Below are 22,397 nucleotides of genomic sequence, written 5' to 3'. Positions count from 1 at the left end.
CCAAAGAACCTTTTTACAGAATATTATCTGGGCATGTGTGGTCTTAGTACTGCAAACCCACATTACAGCTTTTTGTCATGGAGTGTGGTTGTCTTTTTAGTCCTTGCAAGTTTCTCCTCCAATCTTCTCTTAACCTTGGAACATTTTTCACTGAGGTCAAGGAAAAAGGCCTTGAAAACTACAGAAGGTTTTTAACTTACAATGTGTTTATTTTTCTCTTCAGCGAAACTATGAGTGTTCCTCTTTCAGTTTTGGTAAATAATTGCTTTCTACATAAAATGGTTATTTAACATTGTACCAGAGTTTTCATCCTGATTTTAAAACTGTGGCGTACTGTGAAGAATAGACAGATTGATCTGAAACGGTTCCACAAACTCACTTGATCACATCTTTTTATTTCCATGAGAATGTTTGTAGGACTAAAACTACATCTAAAATGTATAGGTTTACATTGAACATGATCTATATTTACCCTTTCCATTTTAAAATATTGGTATTACTTTTAGGCATAGAAAGATAAACTGTTAGAAACTATTCCACTTTGTACCCAATCCTGTTCTATATTCATGTTTCTCTTCACTTTAAAAAAAAAATAAATTAAAAATAAGTTGTATTCTGTTGCTTTTGTTAAAGTAGCTTTTTAAACTTTGATTTCAATAAAGCCCCTCCGAATAGAACTGAGTTGACAAAAATGACAGAGAATAGCAAACTAGAAATAAAAAGTAGAACAAATCACACCACTTGACTGCCTCTCTGTTCGTGATCTGCAGCCAAATGTTTTGTCAGCAGACTCAGCAGAGCTCCAACACTGGGTCTTACATTATAAATGAAAAGATGAACTCCTCATGACTGAGTTTATCTTTACTGGATAGATGGAGCCATGTAGGATTGCACAACGCTACATCTCTTAATCTGAATTACACACTACAAACTATATGTATTGATCCCTGCAGGGAAAGACAGTCAATTCAGAGTAGCAGATAAACATTATGTCACTTGTTTGATGGTTATATATATATATATATATATATATATATATATATATATATATATATATATATACATACATATTTATATATATATATAGGCAGTCCACTTGTGCAATTTAAAGCCTAATAAGCCTAATGTTTTGTTGGTGTTGTTGCTGTTTATCCAGGTGTGAACTCACCCCTATACTGTCCTCCTGTCTGTACTGCTTCCAGTTGTGTCCCGTGTCGCTGAACATCAGCAGGTAGGACATCAACCAATCAGAGCTGCCGTAGCGACCCTGCGTGGCAACAGCTGTAATTTTGGTGCGCTCACCCAAGTCCACCTCCAGCCACTGATACTTGTCTGAGATGAGCGGAGACCAACCTCCAGCTCCTGCAGAAAGAAGGAGAAAAAACAGCATATATGTGATTTATTAGATCTATATCTAGATAGGATGAAATGAAATGGGTTTTGTTGAAGACTAAAATAATGAATTGTGTTGCCTGACCTTTCATTTTAAACTGAAATCCCTCTTTTCTGTTGTGGCGCAAAAATGATGAAAATTGATTTAACCACAGAAAACATATTTAAACCAATTTTGAGACTCCAATAAAATATGAATCATTCTTTAGAAGACTTAGGTGATTCAAATGACTCGTATTTTTCTGTGACCCATAATATTATCAGGTATTCCTTTTCATATTTGAAAAACAGATGGATATTTTTACTTCAGTTTTAAAATGAAAAGATGTGATTAAAAAAAAAACAGTATTTGCATTTGCTTGTTCACAGTTGTCTGAATCAATGTTCAATAAACATACACACACACACACACACACACGTATATATATATATATATATATGATATATATGATAACATATATTTATATAAATATACAGTATCTCACAGAAGTGAGTACACCTCCCACATTTTTGCAAGTATTTCAGTATATCTTATAATGGGTCAACAATATATAAATGAAACTTGGATATACAGAATTTCTAACTATAGAAACTAAACTTTGATATTCTGTATGTCAAAGGTATATATATATATATATATATATATATATATATATATATATATATATATATATACTTGTACAATAAGCTTTCCATTACTGTTTGTCTCTCTTCTATATGTTATATATATATATATAACATAGATGAGAGACAAACAGTGATAGAAAGCTTATTGTACAAGTTATAGATCTAATTTGAGGTAGCAGCAATATAACATTTCACTGACACTCTGACAGTGACCTGCAAACCCTAACAGACAGGTAGAATTTCCATAAAAATCAATGAGAAGATGTGGTGCCAAGCACTGATTAGTTTTACAGTGCACCTTTACATTTGTATCCTTCCTCATATTAAATGCCATCAATAAAGAAGCTGTGTTGTATTGATTAATTGCGCTCTGGGTCACCTGGTTGAGATGTTTTCCCACAGAAATAAAAAAGGGATCGATTACAGAGAGTTAAATTAATAATCAGGAGGGGGAAAAAGTGTAGTGGGTTTGCAACCTTGCTGACTTAAATTTGAGTCAGCAAGCTGCCAATAAAGCGGCATTAAGGCCACTTATTTATAAAAATACTTTCATGTACACCTGAAGCTTTCTGGTTATCTCATTAAACAACTTAAACATTTTCTTGCTCCAAAGAAAATTCTTTTGGTGCACATGTGTGCTAATATGTTCTCGTGCTGCGTTCAAAATCTGCCCAGCCAAAGCATGAATGAATGGGCTGCTGCACAATAGAAACACTTACAATGCAAAAAGGAAAAGCAATATACTGTATTTGTGGGTGTGCATGTGTGCACGGAAAATGTTTTGTTGAGCCAAAACGATGACACAGAGCTTAAACACCAGATGGACGGATTCTGAAGGAAGAGGCTGGTGACCAGAAACCCACTGAGCTCACAAACACACAACTCACAGAGTGACCGTTAGAAAACTGTACAAGACACTAACACACTCAAAGCCATCTCTGTTTTCCTATTACTGGCTGGGAGCCAATATTCTGATAACCTGCTGCTGTGTGGTTGAGCTAAATGTGTAAACACTGCATGCTATGTGCTAACAACATTGTAAAAAGGGACCAAATGGAGATGACAGCAAATCCCTATGCTGTTGGTATTGTACATTATTTAGCACCACTACAAGAAAATCTGGACCATAAAGATCAGACAACACTGCTATCATGACCATCCAGATGGTCATTTTGTAAGATTTAGTGATAATGATTCCTTGACCACCTCCTGTTTGACTATGAGCTGAATCCCAGCCAATGATACTGCAGCAATCTGCCTCCTGTACCAGGGCAATCAGACAGGAGGCGACAGTAACAGACTGACAACAACCCCAACACTACAATCCAAAACATCCCACTGATGGGTTAAGAGTCAGCTGTGGATGGGGCCTTTCAGTGTGGAGTCTGCAGATATGTGGGGTCTCTCCAGATAATCTGGCTCCCTCCTAAAGTCCAAAAACATGAATGTTAGGCTGATACGTGTTTATAAATCAGATAAATGTATTCTGTTCTAAATAACTACGTTTTCTAAATTTGCCCCTGGAGTAAACATGAGTGGTTGTTTGTCTCTTTGTTGGACCCTGTGATAGGACGGTGACCTGTCCAGTGCATCCAATGCCGCCCCTGTGTTTTAAATCACATTTCTTTATGTTTAACAATAAAGCACATGAATGTAAAGAGAGAAAATCAGCTTGGATGGTAGTGGTGTCTATGTTCCATTAAGTCATAGCTCTCCATAACACCATGAATAGGGGCTCCTTTATGGTTATTTTATGTAGGTCATTAAGTACGTCTGTTTCAACTGTCAAACATCACTGCCCACATGTCTTTTATATTGACGTGGTTGTTAGACAATACATCCACTAGAGGACAGTGTAGCAAGTTCAGATTTCAGACAGCAGTTTCAGACAATGACAAACGTGACAACGGTTCTCTTCCTATGCCCATGCAAGTTAACATAATTTATGTATTTGTAGTTTGGTACACGTACACACAGCCTCACTTTAAAAAGTTCCACCATTCCTGCTGTTGTCTTCTTCTTTGTTGCTTTCGCTGGTCGCAGGTGAGCTATGCTGAGCAATGATTTCCAGGCGTACTGCTCCATTTGCTGCATTTGGAGACGAATCTGCAAGCACTCTTAAAACCTACTGAAATATGCATAAAGTGAACACAGAGGATAGACCGAAGTCTATGAATTTGCATGCATATTGAGCATTGAATAACGTACGACATTAATGTGAATTTGTTCATTTTGGTACTATGAATTTCAAAGGATGAGTTGTGAACATTTACTTTCTTAATCAGTGTTTTCGTCCTAAAGTTTTTTCTTTTGTCCTTTTTGTGAAAACTACATTCAGTCTTGTATACTAGGGTTGGTATTCTCTCTCTCTCTCTCTCTCTCTCTCTCTCTCTCCCATATAAGCTCACAAGAGCAACATGTGGAAAAACAACCTTTATACCAAAATTAAATGACACGGAACATTGTGTGGAAACAGGTTGAGGATAAAAAGGAAGCAGTGAAAATAAATCAGTGTCAGTCAGGTGGTGGTCGAGGTTGATCTTTAAAGCGCTAAAGGCCAAAACTAATAAGCCCTTGACTACAGATGTATCCATAGACGACAGAAAAAGAAAAGAGCAGACATTTTGAACTTTACTCATGATGATTAGACTGTGGAGGAAAGGAGAAGGAGATTAAAGGAAAACAACTCAGGGAGTAAGAGGTGCTACAAAGATTTACTGTGTTCACGCTGTCGGAATAAGTGCAGCTAATATAATGGAGGTGAACTGATGGTGGATGGTCTGAGCAGTTAAAGTCACGGTTGCTGCCTTAAATCAAAGAGATACGTTTAGTTTCTTCCTCCCACCATATCTGTCAAGGAACTAGATTCAACCACCCACAGAAGAAAGCAAAGATTAATGGAGGCCAGAGCATGGCATCGCTGCTCCAAGGGACAAATTGAAATTATTGCAGTCTAACAGATCAGAGCGCCTTATTGAGAGCACTGTAAGTCTATTTTTAGAAGTGGGGAGTGTTGCTGTTTTTTTCTGTCCTTTATTAAGTTTAGTTTATTCACACAAAGACAGAGAAATTCAGCATGTAAAGTAAACATTTTTGCAGTGGTAGAAGTGCCCTCCAGACTCAAGCCCACCTCTGTATGAGTTGTACAACAAAACCTTTCAGATGAGTAAGAATGTCTTAAAGTTATCCTGAGTATATGAATAGGAAGCAGCTGGACTTCTTATTTTGGTGTCCAAAAATGCTTCACTTCTCATCCAGAACATTTCTTCAGTTATAACTAAGTGTTGGGGAGTTTTATGCTTTGGGGGCATCGAAATCCTGCCCATGACTGATCTACCTGTTTATCCTATAAGGCATTTAGGTTATATAGGCTATATTAGGGGTTGGACTTGATTAAAAAAATAATCGAATTAATTAGAGTCTTTGTAATTAATTAATCCCATTTTAATTGAATAACCATATTTGCGCCAAAAAGCAACATTTTTTTTTAATTTAAATGGATTTTAATTAAATGAATTAAATAATAGACACAAACTTTAATATCATAAACTCCAGCTCTAATGCCTAAAAAAAATATCCATTTAATTTTATTGCAATTCAAATAAGTAGAAAAAGAAATAGAAAATATTGCTGACCCACAATGAACAGACCTAAAGTAAAAGTGTCATTTTAAGTACTTTAACTTGCAGATCCAGCTGTTCTCTAATTAAGAGTCTACAACATAACCCTTTTAAATTTTTATATGTTTTTGTCCACACTCTTCATTAATAGGCATTATTATTTGACGGTAAGCCAGGGCAGCGATTAATTTTCAGTCTGGTCATGAAGCAGGGTGAACGTCTGCTCTGACTGCAGTTGTGAACGCTAATGGACGGGGGAGGGGCAGAAGAAGTAAACCTGCTTTCACGACAGTTTCGAAAAGTCTCCAGTAACACCAGAAAAAATCATTAGATTTGTCGCTAGCCGCCTCTTTCAAATGGAGTCACTAGATGGGTCTGAAAACTCGCTAAATATATTGTCAAAGTAGTTAAATTAGCAACACTGATTTAGACGAGCTCTGAGTGTTTCAGTTTACTGGAACTTTCTGCATTGTTTCGAATGCAAACTGTTATTAAATGCATTATATAATATATATATGTATATAAATATGTATATTCATAGACACTTCAATGGAAAACAATCTGTTCTTTTAATTAGAGTGTGAAAAATTCTATAAAATGCTCACATTCTTTAAAAGAAAACTGAAAGAATACATTTCTATTTGAAGAAATGACTGCATATACGCCACATAACCAGAGAAATTTGTCCGTTTTCTTAAGTTGACAAAAACGGGAACATAGTTTTTTTCTGGCCAGAACATTTTATACCTCACAAGAAACCTGTCTCATGCTGTGTTTGTGTCTTTGCACTTTTTTACTGTCTTGACCAAACCTATCCATTCAATCGCTCTGAACCTTTCGCATCAGCAGAAAAGCAGAAATGACAACTTTCCACTTGTCCTGCAATAACCAGGTCCACTCCAAATTCCTGACCAATCCCACCATAGTGGTCAGACACCACATATACTAGATAAAAGTTCTGCCCAGATCATGCGTTTGAAAAATGCTGCGAAAACTCCTAAAACAGGGCTGTGAGAAAAAAAGAAAAAAAAAATTCTCTGTTCTTACAGAGTACATACAGGCCTTAAAACATAAAGCTATCTACCATCTCAAACAAAATACTTTTAGAACTTAGTTATAATAACAGTAAAACAATTTGACTATATCATAGTTACACACACATAGTTGGATATTCTAATTAAATTATAATAGGACATGTTACTTGTTACTTGTTAGAACAAAGCAAATGTAAATAATTCCACATGCTTATGGTCAAGCTTGTCTAAATACTATTACTATATCCATTTTCAATTTCAATTCATTAATTACTGAAGCGACATATTCATGTGGATCAGTGTATTGTTATAGTTTTACTCCCACCAGTCAGTCAGACATAATTAAGCCTTTCAGATTATTAGTAAAACATCTTCCAGATGTCTTTTATGCAAGCACTTGGGCTTCCCACGACCTGGGAGAAGTAAAATCCACTCAGACATTTCTTTATATTATAAACTAACCAACATAGTCACTATGACAGCAGGTATTGATTCACAGATTACTGCTTTAAATCCATGAATTCGTAGTTCATATGGGGTGGCATGGCTCACTGGGTAGAGTGGTCATCCTGTAGCCCAAGGGTTGCCGGTTCGATCCCTGGCCGGAGAGCTCGAGAGCTGTCGAGGTGTCCCTGAGCATGACACTGAACCCCTAATTGCTCCTGATGGGTCGTGGTTGAACACTTTGAATGGCAGTTTCTGCCATCAGTGTGTGAATGGGTGAATATGACATACATGTAAAGCGCTTTGGGTAAAAGCGCTATATAAGTACAGGCAATTTACCATAGCATGTAAATGCTGGTCCATTGCTTTATGCCATTTTAACACATTTCTATCAGATAGATGTAGTCCATCTATTTACATTTAGAAGTAAAGTGGTAGAAGCAAGAGCCCGTGCTTGTAATACAAACAAAATCTCTGACCAGAGTCCCTGTATAATATCTATACTCATGTTAAAGATGACACCAATTGTTTCTGTCATTAATTTCGGCTTTATACCTTGCAAACAAAACTATGAAAATACACGACCAGCTGAAACTATTTAGGATCTTCATCACATTACCTTTGAAGAAACAGAAAGCTTTTCTATACAAATGCATAAAAAAAACTCTTCATTCCCATTATGTAGCAACCACAGCACTCACCTGAATATCTTCCATAATAATCTATAATAATAATAAAAAAAAACACTGGTTGAAACAAACTAGACACATTATGAACATAATCAATTTACTATGAAGACGGTAACCTACCAGTGAAAATTTAAACCCTTGAGATTTTTTTGTTTGTTTTTGCAGGTTTAAACCAAACCTTAGGAGATTATAGGCAAATTTTCATTAATAACATTTGACCCCTATACTATGCTTGATATTTGTCTATTATCATGAAAGAAATTATTTAGACGAGGTAAAAGAAAAAGCAGGAGAATGACTATTTCCACTTCTCCCCTCTGTTTTTGATTGAAAGCAACAAAACTGTGCATCATACAGAAATATATGGAAAACGCAGCTTAGCTACTTTGCTGAGTCTGCTCTTTTAAATGTCAAAAAACTGGCTTCTTATCATGTGGCCCCTCAATATTGCTGCATGATAACAAAAGTGCAGACTTGGTGAGGAGTGAAGGATGACTTAGGCAATTTGTGAAATAATGTCGAGTGTATCGTAATTCCACACCAGAAGATGGCAAAAAACTAAACGAATAAGTAATTTGTCTGTAACTGTGTACAAATATTCCATCACAAGTGAAAAAAAAAAACAGGTTGAATAAGACAAAGAAAAGAGAAAAAGACCATAGAGGATAAAAACTACTTCAGAGGCAGCGAATTAGAAGGGCAGGCAGAAAGCAGGACAGAAAGATGGGCAGCTAAATGAGATGGAGAGACAGCTGAAGACAAATGTAACAGACAGAATGAGTGTTGGTCATTTGTATGAGAAAACAATGTCAGGATAGTAATTTCAGCAGCCTAATTACATGTCAGTCAGTATCCAGCAGCCTGGACAAGCAGGAAAAAGCCAAAGCATCTTATATTTCGGAAACTATATGTCATAATCAGAGTCCACAACCAGCTTTCTAAGAAGGGAAATGTTGGTGGAGCTACATAGTAAAAAACAAAATTGGAAAAAGTTCTAACATGCATGTCAAAAGACATGCATGTCCTGTGACAGGCTAACCTCTCACCTGCTAAAATGGTGGGATAGGCTCCAGCTTACCCGCGACCGTAATGGACTAAGCAGTTAAGATAATGAATGAATGAATATGTCGTAACTTCAAAGCAGAAAAGCAGAATTATAAGGAGTCTGTGTGAAGGAGTTTGGGTTTTACAGACAGGAAGTGTGATAGAGATGAAGTGAAATGGACCTGATAAAGTTTACGTACTGAAACCAGTGACTATGGTGTTATAAATCAACACTTAACTGCCTTATATGAATACTGTCACAAACCAAGGAGATTTTGCTGTAAAAAGATTCAGCATTCGGTACGGGAATTTGGGTTAGTCAATGCAATTATTTTGACTGGAAACACATCATTAGAAAAGAGACAAAACAATAGATGCAGCAAAAAAGTTAATGGAGGTTTGAGCAATGCTGTTGCAGGATAAACATGGTAACTTCTTGGAGGTCACAGTGGATAAATGAATATGACGATCAATAGCTGATTAGCTGGCTGTTCCTCCACAGTCCCGCTTTACATCCTCCAATTAAAGTTTAATTCTGCCTTCAAATCTCTTTGGGAACATGATTACTGTGGCAGAGCGATTCTTTTCAAGTCACATTTCAGCATAATTGCAGTCACGTCACTGATAACTGTCAGCTTCGCCTACTGAAGAAAGAAAATGTTTAAACATGAAGACCGCTATTAACATTTGGCACGAGGACTGAGCTGACTAAATTAGTTCTTAATGCAGAAAATGAAATGTTCTGCAGAAGATGGACAGGGGGCAGTTCAGTCAGAGGAAGGGAGAAGAAAAGGAGACTTGTAGAAAAGGAAAGAAAAGTCCAACACAAAGAGGACAGAAGCAGACGAATGGTAAGATTAAACACAGAAAGGGGGGATTTAGAACAGCAAACAATGACCAAACTTGTGGGTAATCTTTCCTCAAAGTCTCTGCTAAAAGGCCAATCAATAAACTATTGAAGCTTCTCATCCACTTCTGGTGTCCCACTTCTGGTCTTTATATCTTTGCTTTGATCAGTTACATCAGGTTATTGTCTGAAATGAAATGTCAAGTCCTCTGGTCTCACTGAGAGATGAAATGGAAAAATACTGTGTGTCTGAAGAGAAAATAGGTTAGGAGATTCTTGTTTTCCTCAAAAATGTTATCATTTTTGTTTTGGCCTTCAAACATATTCAGTCCAAAGAATTTTTATCTTTTAGAGTTGCTGAGGAAGGACAGACTCTTCATCACTGTGTGCCTTCATATAGCAACCATGTTGGCAGGAAAAGAAAGTTACCATTTATGTTTCAGAAAAACCTCAATTGTGTGCAACATCTACATGCCTTTTGTCATTTTTATTTATCTTCCACATATTATATGTGGATTCCTCAACTAGAGGAGCACTTTGGCCACTGGAAGAAAGTCCTCTGGTCAGACGACATTAAATCTAAATTGTTTGTCCATCAAGGAAAACGCACATCCACTGCGTCTCATGACCCAAAGAATAGCATCCTCACAGTAAAGCATGGTGGTGGTGGCAGCATGCTGTGTGGATGTTTTTCATTGGCAGGGACTAGAAAACTGGCCAGAGTTGAGGGAATAAAGGACAGTGTTAAATACAGCGAAATTCTTAAGGAAAATCTGTTTCACTAATCCAGATATTTGAATCTAGGATAGAGGTTTACTATCCAGCAGGAAGATGACCCAAAGTGGGTTATCAGAGAGTGATTAAGACTTAACAAAAACATGAAGCCTCTAATTGGACTGCCTAAACAAAAACCTTTCTGATTTTGTTCTGCTTCACTTAATCAGAGTTGATTTTTGCTGGAATGGTCTAGTCAAACCAAATACCTCAAGCCAACAGGAAAACCCTTAAAACTGGATGGAGATGGGGCAGTTTTGCTTTTTCATAATACTGTATCATAAAATGTGTTACCTAAAGTTCTTCTTTGTACATTAACAGCTGTGAAGTTTAAATGTGTGTAACAGTTACGTATATCTTGCTAAGGTGCACTCTGTGGGTTTTTACAAGTCTCCGATGTTCTCTGTTAATGCAATGAATTGTTAGTGAATCCATGTTTGGTGAAAATGTAATTCATTATTCTACGATATGTTTTTGTGTATATTCCTGCACTCTGCAGCCCAAGTGGCTAAATTTGATTGTTAGCTGTTACAAGATTATATGATTTCCAAGAAGCATAACATTAAAGATACAAATTTCTACAATATTTTCTACTTTGTACTTGTTCAATATACCCCCCTTAGTCGGGTGTTAAGTAGCAGCAAGTATCACTTTATGCAAATGTTTTTTTCTTCAGCGGCTGAGTCTTTTTCTTTCTGTTTGGGGGATTTAAGCTCATTCTTCTACCACAATGAGCTGTTTGGATTATGTTGCAAGCAGTGCGATTCTGAAGTCTGTTCACAGACTTTTGATGATGTTTGGGTTGGAGTGAGGGCCATTGCAAAATCCTCTACTTTTCACTCTTGAGGCAGTTCATTGTGGACTTTGAGGTGTGTTTTGGATAATTGTCCTTTTTTTTTTTTGTTGTTTTTGCTTAGAGTCAGCATGATTGCTTTCCAATATTCAACTCATGATTCATCCAGAAGTGTGCTTCACAAAATGAAAAGTATTCTATTCATTTTCTATACTCTGTTCACCGGGGGCTGAAACCAATCATAGCTATCACTGGTTGAGAGGCGGGATACACCCTTGACAGTTCATCAGGTGATCACAGGGCCAATACAGCGACAAAAATCATGCATGCTCATACAGTCTGTTTGGAATGACATATTAATATTAGATGCATGTTTTCAGTTAAAAGGAGGAGGCTGGAGGACCCAGACTAAGCAAACTAAGCATCCATCCATCCATCCATCCATCCATCCATTGTCTATTCCCGCTTAATCCAATGCAGAGTTGCCAGGGGGCTGGAGCCTATCCCAGCTGCTATCAGGCAAGAGGCAAGATACACCCTTGACAATTCACCAGTCCATTGCAGAGATGGTGATGATGAGACACAATCACTCACACTCAATCCTAGCAAGACTTACCGTAACAAACGTGTAATTGAACTAGAAAGCTGGAGTACCCACACATGTAGAGGGAGAACTTGCAAACGCCATACAAAAAGAACCAACCCCAAATTTGAACCAGGGACCTTCTTACTGTGAGGCAATGGTGTACTTTAATTCCACATCAGTTATTTCTCCAAATAAACATTAGCCAGATTTAATTCAATTCGATTAGTCATCTCAAAGCACTTTACAGACATAACTAATTCAAGCCAATTCGTTGTGATCCCATTAAACAAATCTACCTCAGTCCAATTTATGATAACAGTGTTTATACAAGCCGATTCATAAAATATAATAGCTTATCTAAAGAAAACCAATGGATGCATCAAATCTTGTCTTTGATTCAACCTCCTATCCTGAGTCAAAACAGGGATGGTGGGCGACAATGAAAAGGAAAAACCTTTTTAACAGGAAGGAAAAACCTCCAGCAGGAAGGGTGGCCATCTGCCTCGACTGTTTGGGGTTGAGCGGACAGGAAAGAGGGATCAACAGACACCATAACTTTAAGCCAGGTAAACCTGTTGAATGCATTTCAATTATCATTCTACAGGACTTTTATATCATTTGGAAAGTTCTGATTCAAAATTTTATTGGGAAGAAAAGAGGCAAGGTTGACATACTTCCTTGAAGATCATATTTATGCAGGCATTCCTTCATGGTACACTGGTGCATCAATACTTCAGTCTTTTAAGTCTGTTTTATTTAAGCTTTTCTAGCATTTACAGTATTTTTTCATTCCCTTGGTCTGACCACACCGTAACTCGAGCTCCACCGGTTCTGTGAATTACCACTTATTAATTGCATTTCTAATAGAGGGAAGCAGCTACAGACTTTGTCATTTTTATCACCTTCTTTTGATCTTCAATCATAGATTATTTCAATTTTCAGAGTGCTTGACCAGATCAGTCTGATAATAGATGAAAAACTTAATGTTTTGTTTAGCTTGTTGTTTTGTGATGAAGCTGTTGATTGCTGAGAGAAAGTTTATATCATAAAAAGCTTGGCCTTCACCTTTAAGGAATTAAAGATTTAAAAACCTCTGAAAGTTAAAAAATGATATATATCAACTATCTGAGACTTATTAAAACATAATAATCAGTAGTCCTGCAAAGTATAAATCCTTTGTCTTTTCTGTGATGAATTACCCTATTAATTACTATCAATCAATGCTTTCATTGAGAATCAGCTGTAAAAGGCCCCAGAAAGTTGTATGAGACCCACTTCTAATCAACTAACTAAATCACAAATTAATGCGATGGCAGCCAGTCAAACCCAGGTAGTTGCAGATATTTAAGCTGTCAAACAACCAGTATGAGTTTATTGTATGAAATTATTATGAAATTGGTCAACAGTCAATATGTTTAAACTTCTGATATATTTAAATATACCCATTATTGGTTTGTATTGTATAACAGTCACTAAAAGACCAAAAATGTTAGCCCCATTTCAGCAGGTGGACCAGATACTGTCAGCAAAGTGCAACTCTTTGCTCTTTTAGTCATTACAATTACTGACTCAAGTAAAGTGTAAAACGCAGCATTCACACAATCTAATAAGAGATATATCTCGCTATATTGTGTGAATGCTGTGTTTACTCTTTATGATTGTAGGAATTATAATTACAGACATAGATGCTACAATAAAAATACATTTATTTGTGTTAATAGAGTCAAAGTATGTGTTTTTCATGCTTGCTGTCTTTTAGTTTCCCAGGTGATGGAAACTGTTCTGATCCAAATTAAACCCATCTTGCCCTCCCAGCTATTTTTGGGCTTTGATGTTGGGATAAAGCAGTAAAAATAAAATCTTTAATTAGTCAAAGATTCATATTACAATTTTGAAATGACAAACTTAATTCACGCTTTTTCTTCTTGTATGAGCCTACAATGAAAAAACAAACAAGCAAAAAAACCGAAGGGAATGGTTAATAGGCCATATTTTTATGGCACCTTCTTGAACTTATTAATTTTAGCATCAGCTTTTTCCAAGGCATTTTTTTAATTACCCACTCACTCATACAGCACTCCTCTTAACACAGATGCTCGCTACTGCATGGTACGCAGTGCTTTTCCATGCATCACTATTTCTGGATCAGCGTATGGTTCAGTGTCTTTTCCAATTAAAGCTCTTTTTGCTGAGTCATGGTCTTCTTTGAATTGTCAACTAACTGTCAACTAAACACTCAACTATGCACTGAGTCGGGCATTTTATGGTGTTTTTTTTCTAAATTTTAGCAGAAATTTTTCATTCAATCTATAACACAAGACAAACTTGGTATTTGTCATACCAAGAGTACTGTACAACTGTACAAATGCATCAACCAACATGGACCATCTTGCAATCCAGCTCAGCGACAGCAGGTGACAGAATATGCTAATGCTAGCTACTACTGGTTAGCTGCAACTTGTGTTTGCATTACTGTGATTTCGATTACTGTGATGCCTGGTGAGCAAATGATAATACTGCTCTGATGTCTGGAGAACTAAGTGGTTAAATGAATTTAAGAACTGGGTGAAATAAAATAGCATGAGGGGCCCGTCACAAACCGGCGAAGTTTTTGTTTACAGTAGTTTTTGTTATAGTATATTAACTCACAATTAGTATTGTGAACATTTTAATATGTTTACAGCCGCAGTCAACATTTATGTTTGTCATATGTTCTGCATAGATTTGCATCAAAATTTAATGTCAGGGTTGTGAAAAGATATGCTAATTACAACATGTTCCCTTTGGTTTAGTGAATACCAAACCAATACCATACAAGTATTTATTTATGAAACAAGTACCTGTATAAAATTATATGTAGAAATAAGAAATGGCTGTTTTCAAGCAGCCATGCATCCATGGCTTTCATATCCCCATCCCCTCTTGTGTGCACAGTGGTTCCCTACCTATTTTCCTATTTTCTTTGGGGACCCTCTTCATGCAAATACCAAAAAGCCATGGAGCCCCTGCTCCACCCTGTACTGTAACCATGCTTGGTTTTATGTTTTCAAAAGTGAGATTCTCACCATATATAATATATTCTGGCCTGTCCTTCCATAAAGGCAAAGTTAAATGAACAATGTGTGAACATTAATCACAATTGCTCTGAATGTTCAAAGCCTCGGGGACCCCCTGTGCTCATTGGGTGACACCCTTGAGGGATCCCGGACCCCAGGTTGGGAACCACAGCTCTAGCAAACATTATATAGTGAGTTAGTGAAAGGATAAGCTTAACATAGTTTATGTCTAACTGAATCCAGAAAAACCTCTCTGTTTGTTATGGTTTGAACTTTTCACCTTAAGCTTAAATAAAATCTCCTGTCTGGGCTCCACAGCCAAAGGGCAACCTCTCAGAAAGAGGAGAGATTAGTTTCTGCTGCCTTTATTTCAGTTTGGTCCCTTTCCTTATTGGAAAAACCAACACAAACAGCATAGATATTATATCACATCCTAATTCTTTACTATTTGTGTTAACCCACTTAGAAACATGAGTCTGGTTGTTACTGCGTCTGTTCAGATGCAGCAGCATCATAAGGTCCTACTGCTTTAACGTCAGCAATAGAAACACTCACCGTCTCTCCTGTTGAGTTTGGCGAAACCTGGTGCGTGGCTGCTGGACAATTGGGAGGAGCTTCTGAAGGAAGGCGGCAGAAGGTTGGACACCAATGCACTGTCACATGAATCTGTCAAATAAAACAGATTATTGTAAGAGTGTGTCTTTAATCTATTATGTGTTTTGAAATAAAACAGAAACTTGCTGCAAAATACATGAATATGTTAATGTTTTAAGATGAAAAAAAGTCATTTCCTAAAGCTACTTAGAATATTAGGTGCCTTTATCTGAAAAAGAATGAGGACTCCATCTCAAGTCTTCAGCTTTATAGTGAATGCTGCGCATAAAATCCTGTAAACGTTCATCTGGTCTGACACCACTGTGATTCAGAACATCTCTGGCTACAGACAGGATTAAAGATTCAAGATCTTTATTGTCATTACGAAGGCATAACAAAATTTTGAAGAGTCTCTCAACTTAAGCACACATAAATAAGAAATATAAATATGACAGGTACACATAAATAAGTAAAAATAAGGATAGAAAATACATTAAAGATATAAGAACACCTCTATATTTAATGATAATGAAAAAAATAATTCCAACAGACAGTAATATTTACTGGGTGGATGAAGGGCACCCTAGTGCAAAGATGGAGGTCTGTGTGTGTGTGCCTGAGAAGGTGAGCTTCAACTTCCTGAGAAAGAAGAGCCGTTGTCGGGCCTTCTTCACCAGGTGTGAAGTGTTCACAGTCCAGGAGAGGTCAGAGGACATGTGGATGCCCAGGAACTTAATACTGTCCACACTCTCCACTGCCTCCATGTATGCAGGGAGGAGCATGCTCTCTTCTGGACCTCCTGTAGTCTACTACGACCTCCTTTGTCTTGTTGTTAAGAACCAGATTGTTCTTGGAACACCATTTTGTGAGACTCTGGACCTCTTCTCTGTGGCGGGTCTCATTATTGTTGGATATGAGACCCACCACGGTGGTATCGTCTGCAAACTTCACAACCATGTTGGTGGGGTGGATGGGAGGGGAGTCCTGTGTGAAGAGGGTGAAGAGAGCAGGGCTGAGCACACAACCCAGCGGCGTTCCAGTGTTGAGGATCAGTGGTGAAGATGTTGATTTCCCTATCCTCACCACCTTGGTGAGGAAGTCACTGATCCAGGTGCAGAGTGATGCAGACAGACCAGGTTGTGGAGCTTCAGGGCCAGCACGTCAGAACAGTATTAAAGGCTGAGCTGAAGTCCACAAACAGCATCCTAACATAGGTGTGGAGATGCTGCAGGTGGGTCAGGGATGTGTGAAGTGCTATTGAGACAGCATCTTCCATACAACCGTTCTCCATGTAGGTGAATTGATGGTGTCCAGGCTGTCCATGATGTGCAGGCACAGTGATAGAGGACTTAAGGCAGACAGGAACCTCAGAAAGCTGCAGAGACAGGTTGAAGATGTCCAGAAAAACCTCCGCCAGTTGGCCTACACATGATTTTAGTGTTCGACCTGACACTTTATCTGGACCCGCAGCCTTGTTGATGTTGATCTCCTCAGGGTTGAGGTTCTTGGCAGAAGATCGTTTTTATGTCATTAGATTCACTTCTTATCAGTGTTGGTCATCCTTTTAACAATAATGTCATAATTAAAAAGATATAGGTCTCAAAGCTCAGTGTTTGGGAGCATGACTGCTTTGACCAACAACCCCAGAAATGTATGACATTACATTAAAAGAGGACAAGAACTTGATTCACCAGGGAATAAATCATATTTTAAACCTTCAAGATAAAGTATGAAAAGTAATTTAAAACATAAAAAAACATAATACATCAATCATCATTTTAAACTGTGAGCTAAAAAGATAAGAAAATAACATTGGAACAAGTCATTTAACAAACATTTACAAATATAAACTACTGTCACATTTTATATCAAATCTCTGACAGGAAATGAGCAGCTCAGTGTGATGGGCAAAATGAAAATAAAGAATAAGGAAATCAGAGATGCTGTATCAATAATATCCTCTTTGCTTTCTTTATCTTCCTTGATTTATTTTTTATGTTTAAAATGTAATTTAGTCATTGCTGACAACACGCGGTTGCAGTCATGAGCCTTTTTGTGGAGCTCCTATATGCAGAATTTATCGTTTTTGTGGAAAATCTAGTTTCAAACTTTAATTTGCAGACCCCATATTTCACATTTGGCATCATATTCCACATAGAGTTACTGGCCACTTTATTAGGTTCAACTGCATGTTAATATAAATGCTATGACTTGGCATTGTTGATACCAGACAGGCTGGTCTGAGTATTTCACAAACTGTTGATCCACTGAGATTCTCATGCACAACCATCTCTAGAATTTACAGAGAATAGTCCAGAAAAGAGAAAATATCCAGTGAGCAGCAGTTGTCTGAATTGGTGTCAGAGGTGAATGGGCAAACTGGTTGGAGATGTAGAAAGACAACAGTAAGTCACACTAGTCTGAGGAAGTCGGTTCAATTGGGTAAAGAATCTCAAAAAATTCTGCACTTTCCTATGGTTTGGTTTGCTTTCACCCTGCACTTTAGTAGTGTGAATGATCATACGCACCCTGGTGAGGGCCAAAAGAATGAATTCTGGGCTGCTTAAAAATCAAGTCTTAAAAACAGACCACCCAGTGAGTCGAAGAGAGGAAGTGATGTAAGGGCATTGTAACACAACATGATGGAAAGCTTGCTGCCTGTCCTGCTTCTCATACTGGACAGATACTTGTTAAAACTGCATTCGGTTTGAACACCAAAGTTAAAACAGAAACCAAACCCAAGACTTCATAAATTTATTGTTCTTCAATTGTTTGCAGTGAACAAGCCTTTTCTAATCCTGGCCAATCAATTAGCCGGATTTTCTTCTTCTTGGTCAGTGGTTATTTTGGCGAATTTGGCTATTTTTTCCAGGCACTTTGGTCTGGTTACGAACCCCAAACGAACCGGGTTATCTATGGAGGCAGACCAGGGTTTGTTTTAGGTGGGCCAATAAGCGCCAGTGTGAATGCAACTTCAAATAACCACTGGTCACAACCAAGGTATTCAGAATATAATCTCTGAACACACAACATGTCCATCCTTTGAAAGAAATAGGCTACAGCAGCAGAAGACCACACCAGGTTTCACTCATGTTAGATAAGAAGGAAACTGAGGCTACAATTCACACAGACTCATCAAAACTGAACTATAAAAGATGGATGGATGTTGTCTGGTCTGATGAGTCTCCATTTCAGCTCCACACTGAAATGGCACAGTGAAAATTTGGTGGAAACACCATAAAAGTATTGATACACTCTGTTTGGTATTAATAGTTCAGGCTGCTGGTGGTGAAATGGTTAGGGATTATTCTTATGGCACACGTTGGACCCTTTAGTACCAACCAGATCTCAATCCAATAGAGCAGCTTTGGGATGTGGTGGAGCAGGAGATTCTCATCATGAATGTACAACCGACAAATCTGCAGCAACTGCGTGACGCTGTCATGTCATGGAGCACAATCTCTATGGAATGTTTCCAACACCTTGTTTACACCAAGAATTAGGACAGTTCTGAAAGAAAGAGGAGGGTCACCCCAGTACTAGCAAAGCAGACAATGAGTGAGGTTTAATTATCTGTAAGGTGAAATGTGGTATTACATTATAGTGCATACCATCTTATTTTGTATTTTTAAGGTCATGCAAAGTGATTAAAAGATGTAATATATTAGTTTATTCGCAGTCACTAATTTTAGTCATGTCCTGTCTGTACTTTAAACTGGTATTAATATCAAGCCTGACAAAAAAAAAGTTTAATAACTTCTGAAGAAGCAGTGAGGTTTCAGGCAAATCTTTCTACAAAGATTTGGGTTCATAGAAAGAGAAGAACTTTTGGGCTGCTGAGAGTTGAGAAAACCAGTTTCTGACATCCCAGCTCTTTTCACCGTGCAAACAGAGCATTTTACAAAATATAAAAATCCCAGAAACATTTCTTTGGTTCAGTGTTGTGAAAGAAGTTGGATAAAAGAATCAAAACTCTTATGTAATAAGCGCAAACCACAGCTGACTGGTTCAGAGAAGCAAGCTCAAACCATAGATATCAGACGCTGCCGGAGACGGATAAAAAACAGTTGAATTGTTAGAAAACAGCAGGACAGGACAGGAACGTGCTGACAGGTGAAATCCTTTTTATCTCTAAATGATCAGTTTTTCAGAAAAAGAGATGGTTGTTCAGACAGGTTTTTGATAGACTCATTAAAAAGCCTTAAAGAGGTATTAATGACATAAAACTGCTGGCTGTGAAAATGATAACATGAGAAGCGGAAAAGAATTTAATCATTCAGAAGCAGGTTTAATGTTCCCCTGGTGAAAACAGGTCTTTCAGCTAAAATGACACCATATTAGATAGATGAACAGTGAAATGATGTCCAGTTGGATGGTGTAATTTTGCCTCGATGGGTGAATTAATGTTGCAGGCATGTCGTTTTGTGGAGCGTCCTGACTGACTCTTTAAAGGCTGGTGAAGATGGATCATGGTTGTCAAAGGAAATTTTTATACAATTGGTTTAAAGACAGCTGGCTGCAACAAAAAGAAATATTTTTCATAATGTAATTCTTTATGTTAATTAGGGTTACTCTAGTTTTACTGATCTTTTCTCTCCCAAAAATCATTTTAAATATCAGTCATTGCTATAGTTGTCTTTTCCATTTGTCAAGCTGCATAAAATGAACAAAGTGATACAAAGACACATAGTAGAAATGAGGTGGTGCGTGGTTGGATCAGTGTCATTGTACCTCGCAGATATGCAAACAGATTCATGAACATCAGCTCCATAAATATTCAGTTTTCCTCTCACTCTCCAAACTCGAACTTAAAGCCAAATCAACGCTGCCTCCATCTAATGCTTCTCTGTTAATGGATGTTATTCTCCACCACTGAGAGGAGAGCCAGTTACTATGATTCACACTGCAGTCTGATCCATTCCCATAACTCTGGCAACACTAGCTTTGATTACTCTGTCAACATCTGCACACTTCATCTCAACAACAATAGTCTTCATCTGCCTCTTAATGCTCACTAATACTTGACATTTTGCTTGTTTGAGTAGGATACCACTGCATTTACAAACCCACTTTTCACATGTAATTTGCAGTTAGAATCACCACATCTACTGCATTACTCGTTACTGGTTAAATAAATGCACATGGTGCACACAACTGTGCAAAAATCTCTTTTGGCTTCAAAGAGCCAAACTTTCTTGTAATTGTTGTAGCTGTTTCTGTCCAACTATAATCCATCTGAAAGAGATTCCAGCCACCATGTTTACATGTACACTAGATAAAGTGATCCAATTTGTTGTGTCCTTACATGATGAAAAGATTTAATTGGATCATACCACTGACATGGTTAATGCATCCTGATTGGGAAAAGAAGAAGATGACAAAGAAGATTTAATCAATTTTCATCAAATATCTGCGTGAACAGCTCGTTTCAAGCCTTTTGCCCAACAAAACACTCTGTTATGTTAAATAAAATCCCCCCCTCCTCCAAAACCAAAGTTCTGTTTTGCTGCCGACATTTTTCAAGTCTTTAGTAAAACTCATCATGTTATCCAATGTATGCACAGAAAAGAGCAAACGCCACAGAAACGATCGGAATCGTGCAAATATGGTTATTTTTTCCTGTTGATCTATTAAGCCAAGGTGTTTACATGATGCATTTTTATTCCGACTGGATGTTTCACTGGATGGAAAGTGCTCCATGTAAACACAGCTATGGTTTGCTCTGTGCACATCATATCTGTCCACGGTAGACACGTACAGAAACACCATTGAGACTGATGTGAATGTGTAGCTATTTGCTTTAGAATTATCTGGTGGTGCTCCATAATTAATGTTGGGAGATCCATCCATCCATCCATCCATCCATCCATTTTCTGCCGCTTATCCGGAGTCAGGTCGTGGGGGCAGCTGCCTAAGCAGGGAAACCCAGACTTCCCTCTCCCTGGCCACATTCACCAGCTCGTCCGGAGGGAACCTGAGGCGTTCCCAGGCCAGCCAAGAGATGTAGTCTGTCCAGCATGTCCTGGGTCTTCCCCGGGGACTCCTTCCTGTGGGACGTGCCCAGAACACCTCACCAGGGAGGCATCCTGACCAGATGCCCGAGCCACCTTATCTGGCTCCTCTTGATGCGGAGGAGCAGCGACTCTCCTCTGAGCCCCTCCCGGATCACCAAGCTTCTTAAAGTGGTCTTGAACAGAGACCACCCCCCTCCCCAAAAGGTGGCTTTGTGGTATACGTGCATGCAGATGGATGCAGAAGTTTAAAGAATATGCCACTTCCAAAAGTCGGCCACGTTTTGTCATACCATGTGGTTCCTATGTAACTATGGCAACAAGCAAATTAAAGGTGGTGAGCACATTGTAAAAAGAATGTATTTAAGGTAAAAACAAGATTGTTTTCTCCCTTGTGTCCATTCTCTAGTAAATTTGTAATTTACTTCCTTGGATGAGTTGCCCTGCAGTGTTTTGTATTTGTTTAGCTTCAAAAAAACTTTCATTTTTTTCACCAGGCTAATAATGTGGGTGTGTCTTTCAAAGTACAACCTTGAAACGGAATCTTGAGTGTGTGAGCAACATAGCATTATTTTTTGTTTATTTCTATTCTGTATTTATACCATCTGCATAAAAGCCTTGCTCCTCGTTTGCTTTTGTGAGACGTGTCTTCTGCTGCTTGTGGTAAAGGAAAAGTGCTTTAACACTCAACCTCCCAGGAGCTGCATTTGAGTTGACATGAACATCGATCTCTGTGAGTGCAAACATATATTTGGTCTCTGGAGGACGAGACAGTCAGCATTCTTCTCTTGCTCATGATCGCGCCTTCTTGTGCATAACACGACACATCAGCATTGTACCAGCTAACGTCCTCAACCACATTTAGCACATGCATAATCTAATTTCA

At 37.9% G+C, this 22,397-nt stretch overlaps 1 protein-coding gene across 4 annotated transcripts in view; it reads right to left on the bottom strand.

Moving 5' to 3' along the window:
• The window catches only part of LOC121644890 (contactin-associated protein-like 4), a 183,648-nt gene that overhangs the window by 115,278 nt on the left and 45,973 nt on the right, over positions 1-22,397 (bottom strand). For all 4 annotated transcript variants that reach the window (XM_041993137.1, XM_041993139.1, XM_041993138.1 and 1 more), the window contains exons 2-3: positions 15,462-15,572; positions 1,169-1,362 (exon numbers count right to left, since the gene is read on the bottom strand). In XM_041993137.1, coding sequence (XP_041849071.1) covers positions 1,169-1,362; positions 15,462-15,572 — 305 coding nt within the window. The remainder of the gene's footprint in view (positions 1-1,168; positions 1,363-15,461; positions 15,573-22,397) is intronic.

Source organism: Melanotaenia boesemani, chromosome 8 (assembly GCF_017639745.1).
Source record: "Melanotaenia boesemani isolate fMelBoe1 chromosome 8, fMelBoe1.pri, whole genome shotgun sequence".
In the NCBI taxonomy this organism is placed as follows: Eukaryota; Metazoa; Chordata; class Actinopteri; order Atheriniformes; family Melanotaeniidae; genus Melanotaenia; species Melanotaenia boesemani.
The sequence above is the reverse complement of the archived record's forward strand: the minus strand, read 5'-3'. Positions and strand labels throughout refer to the sequence as shown.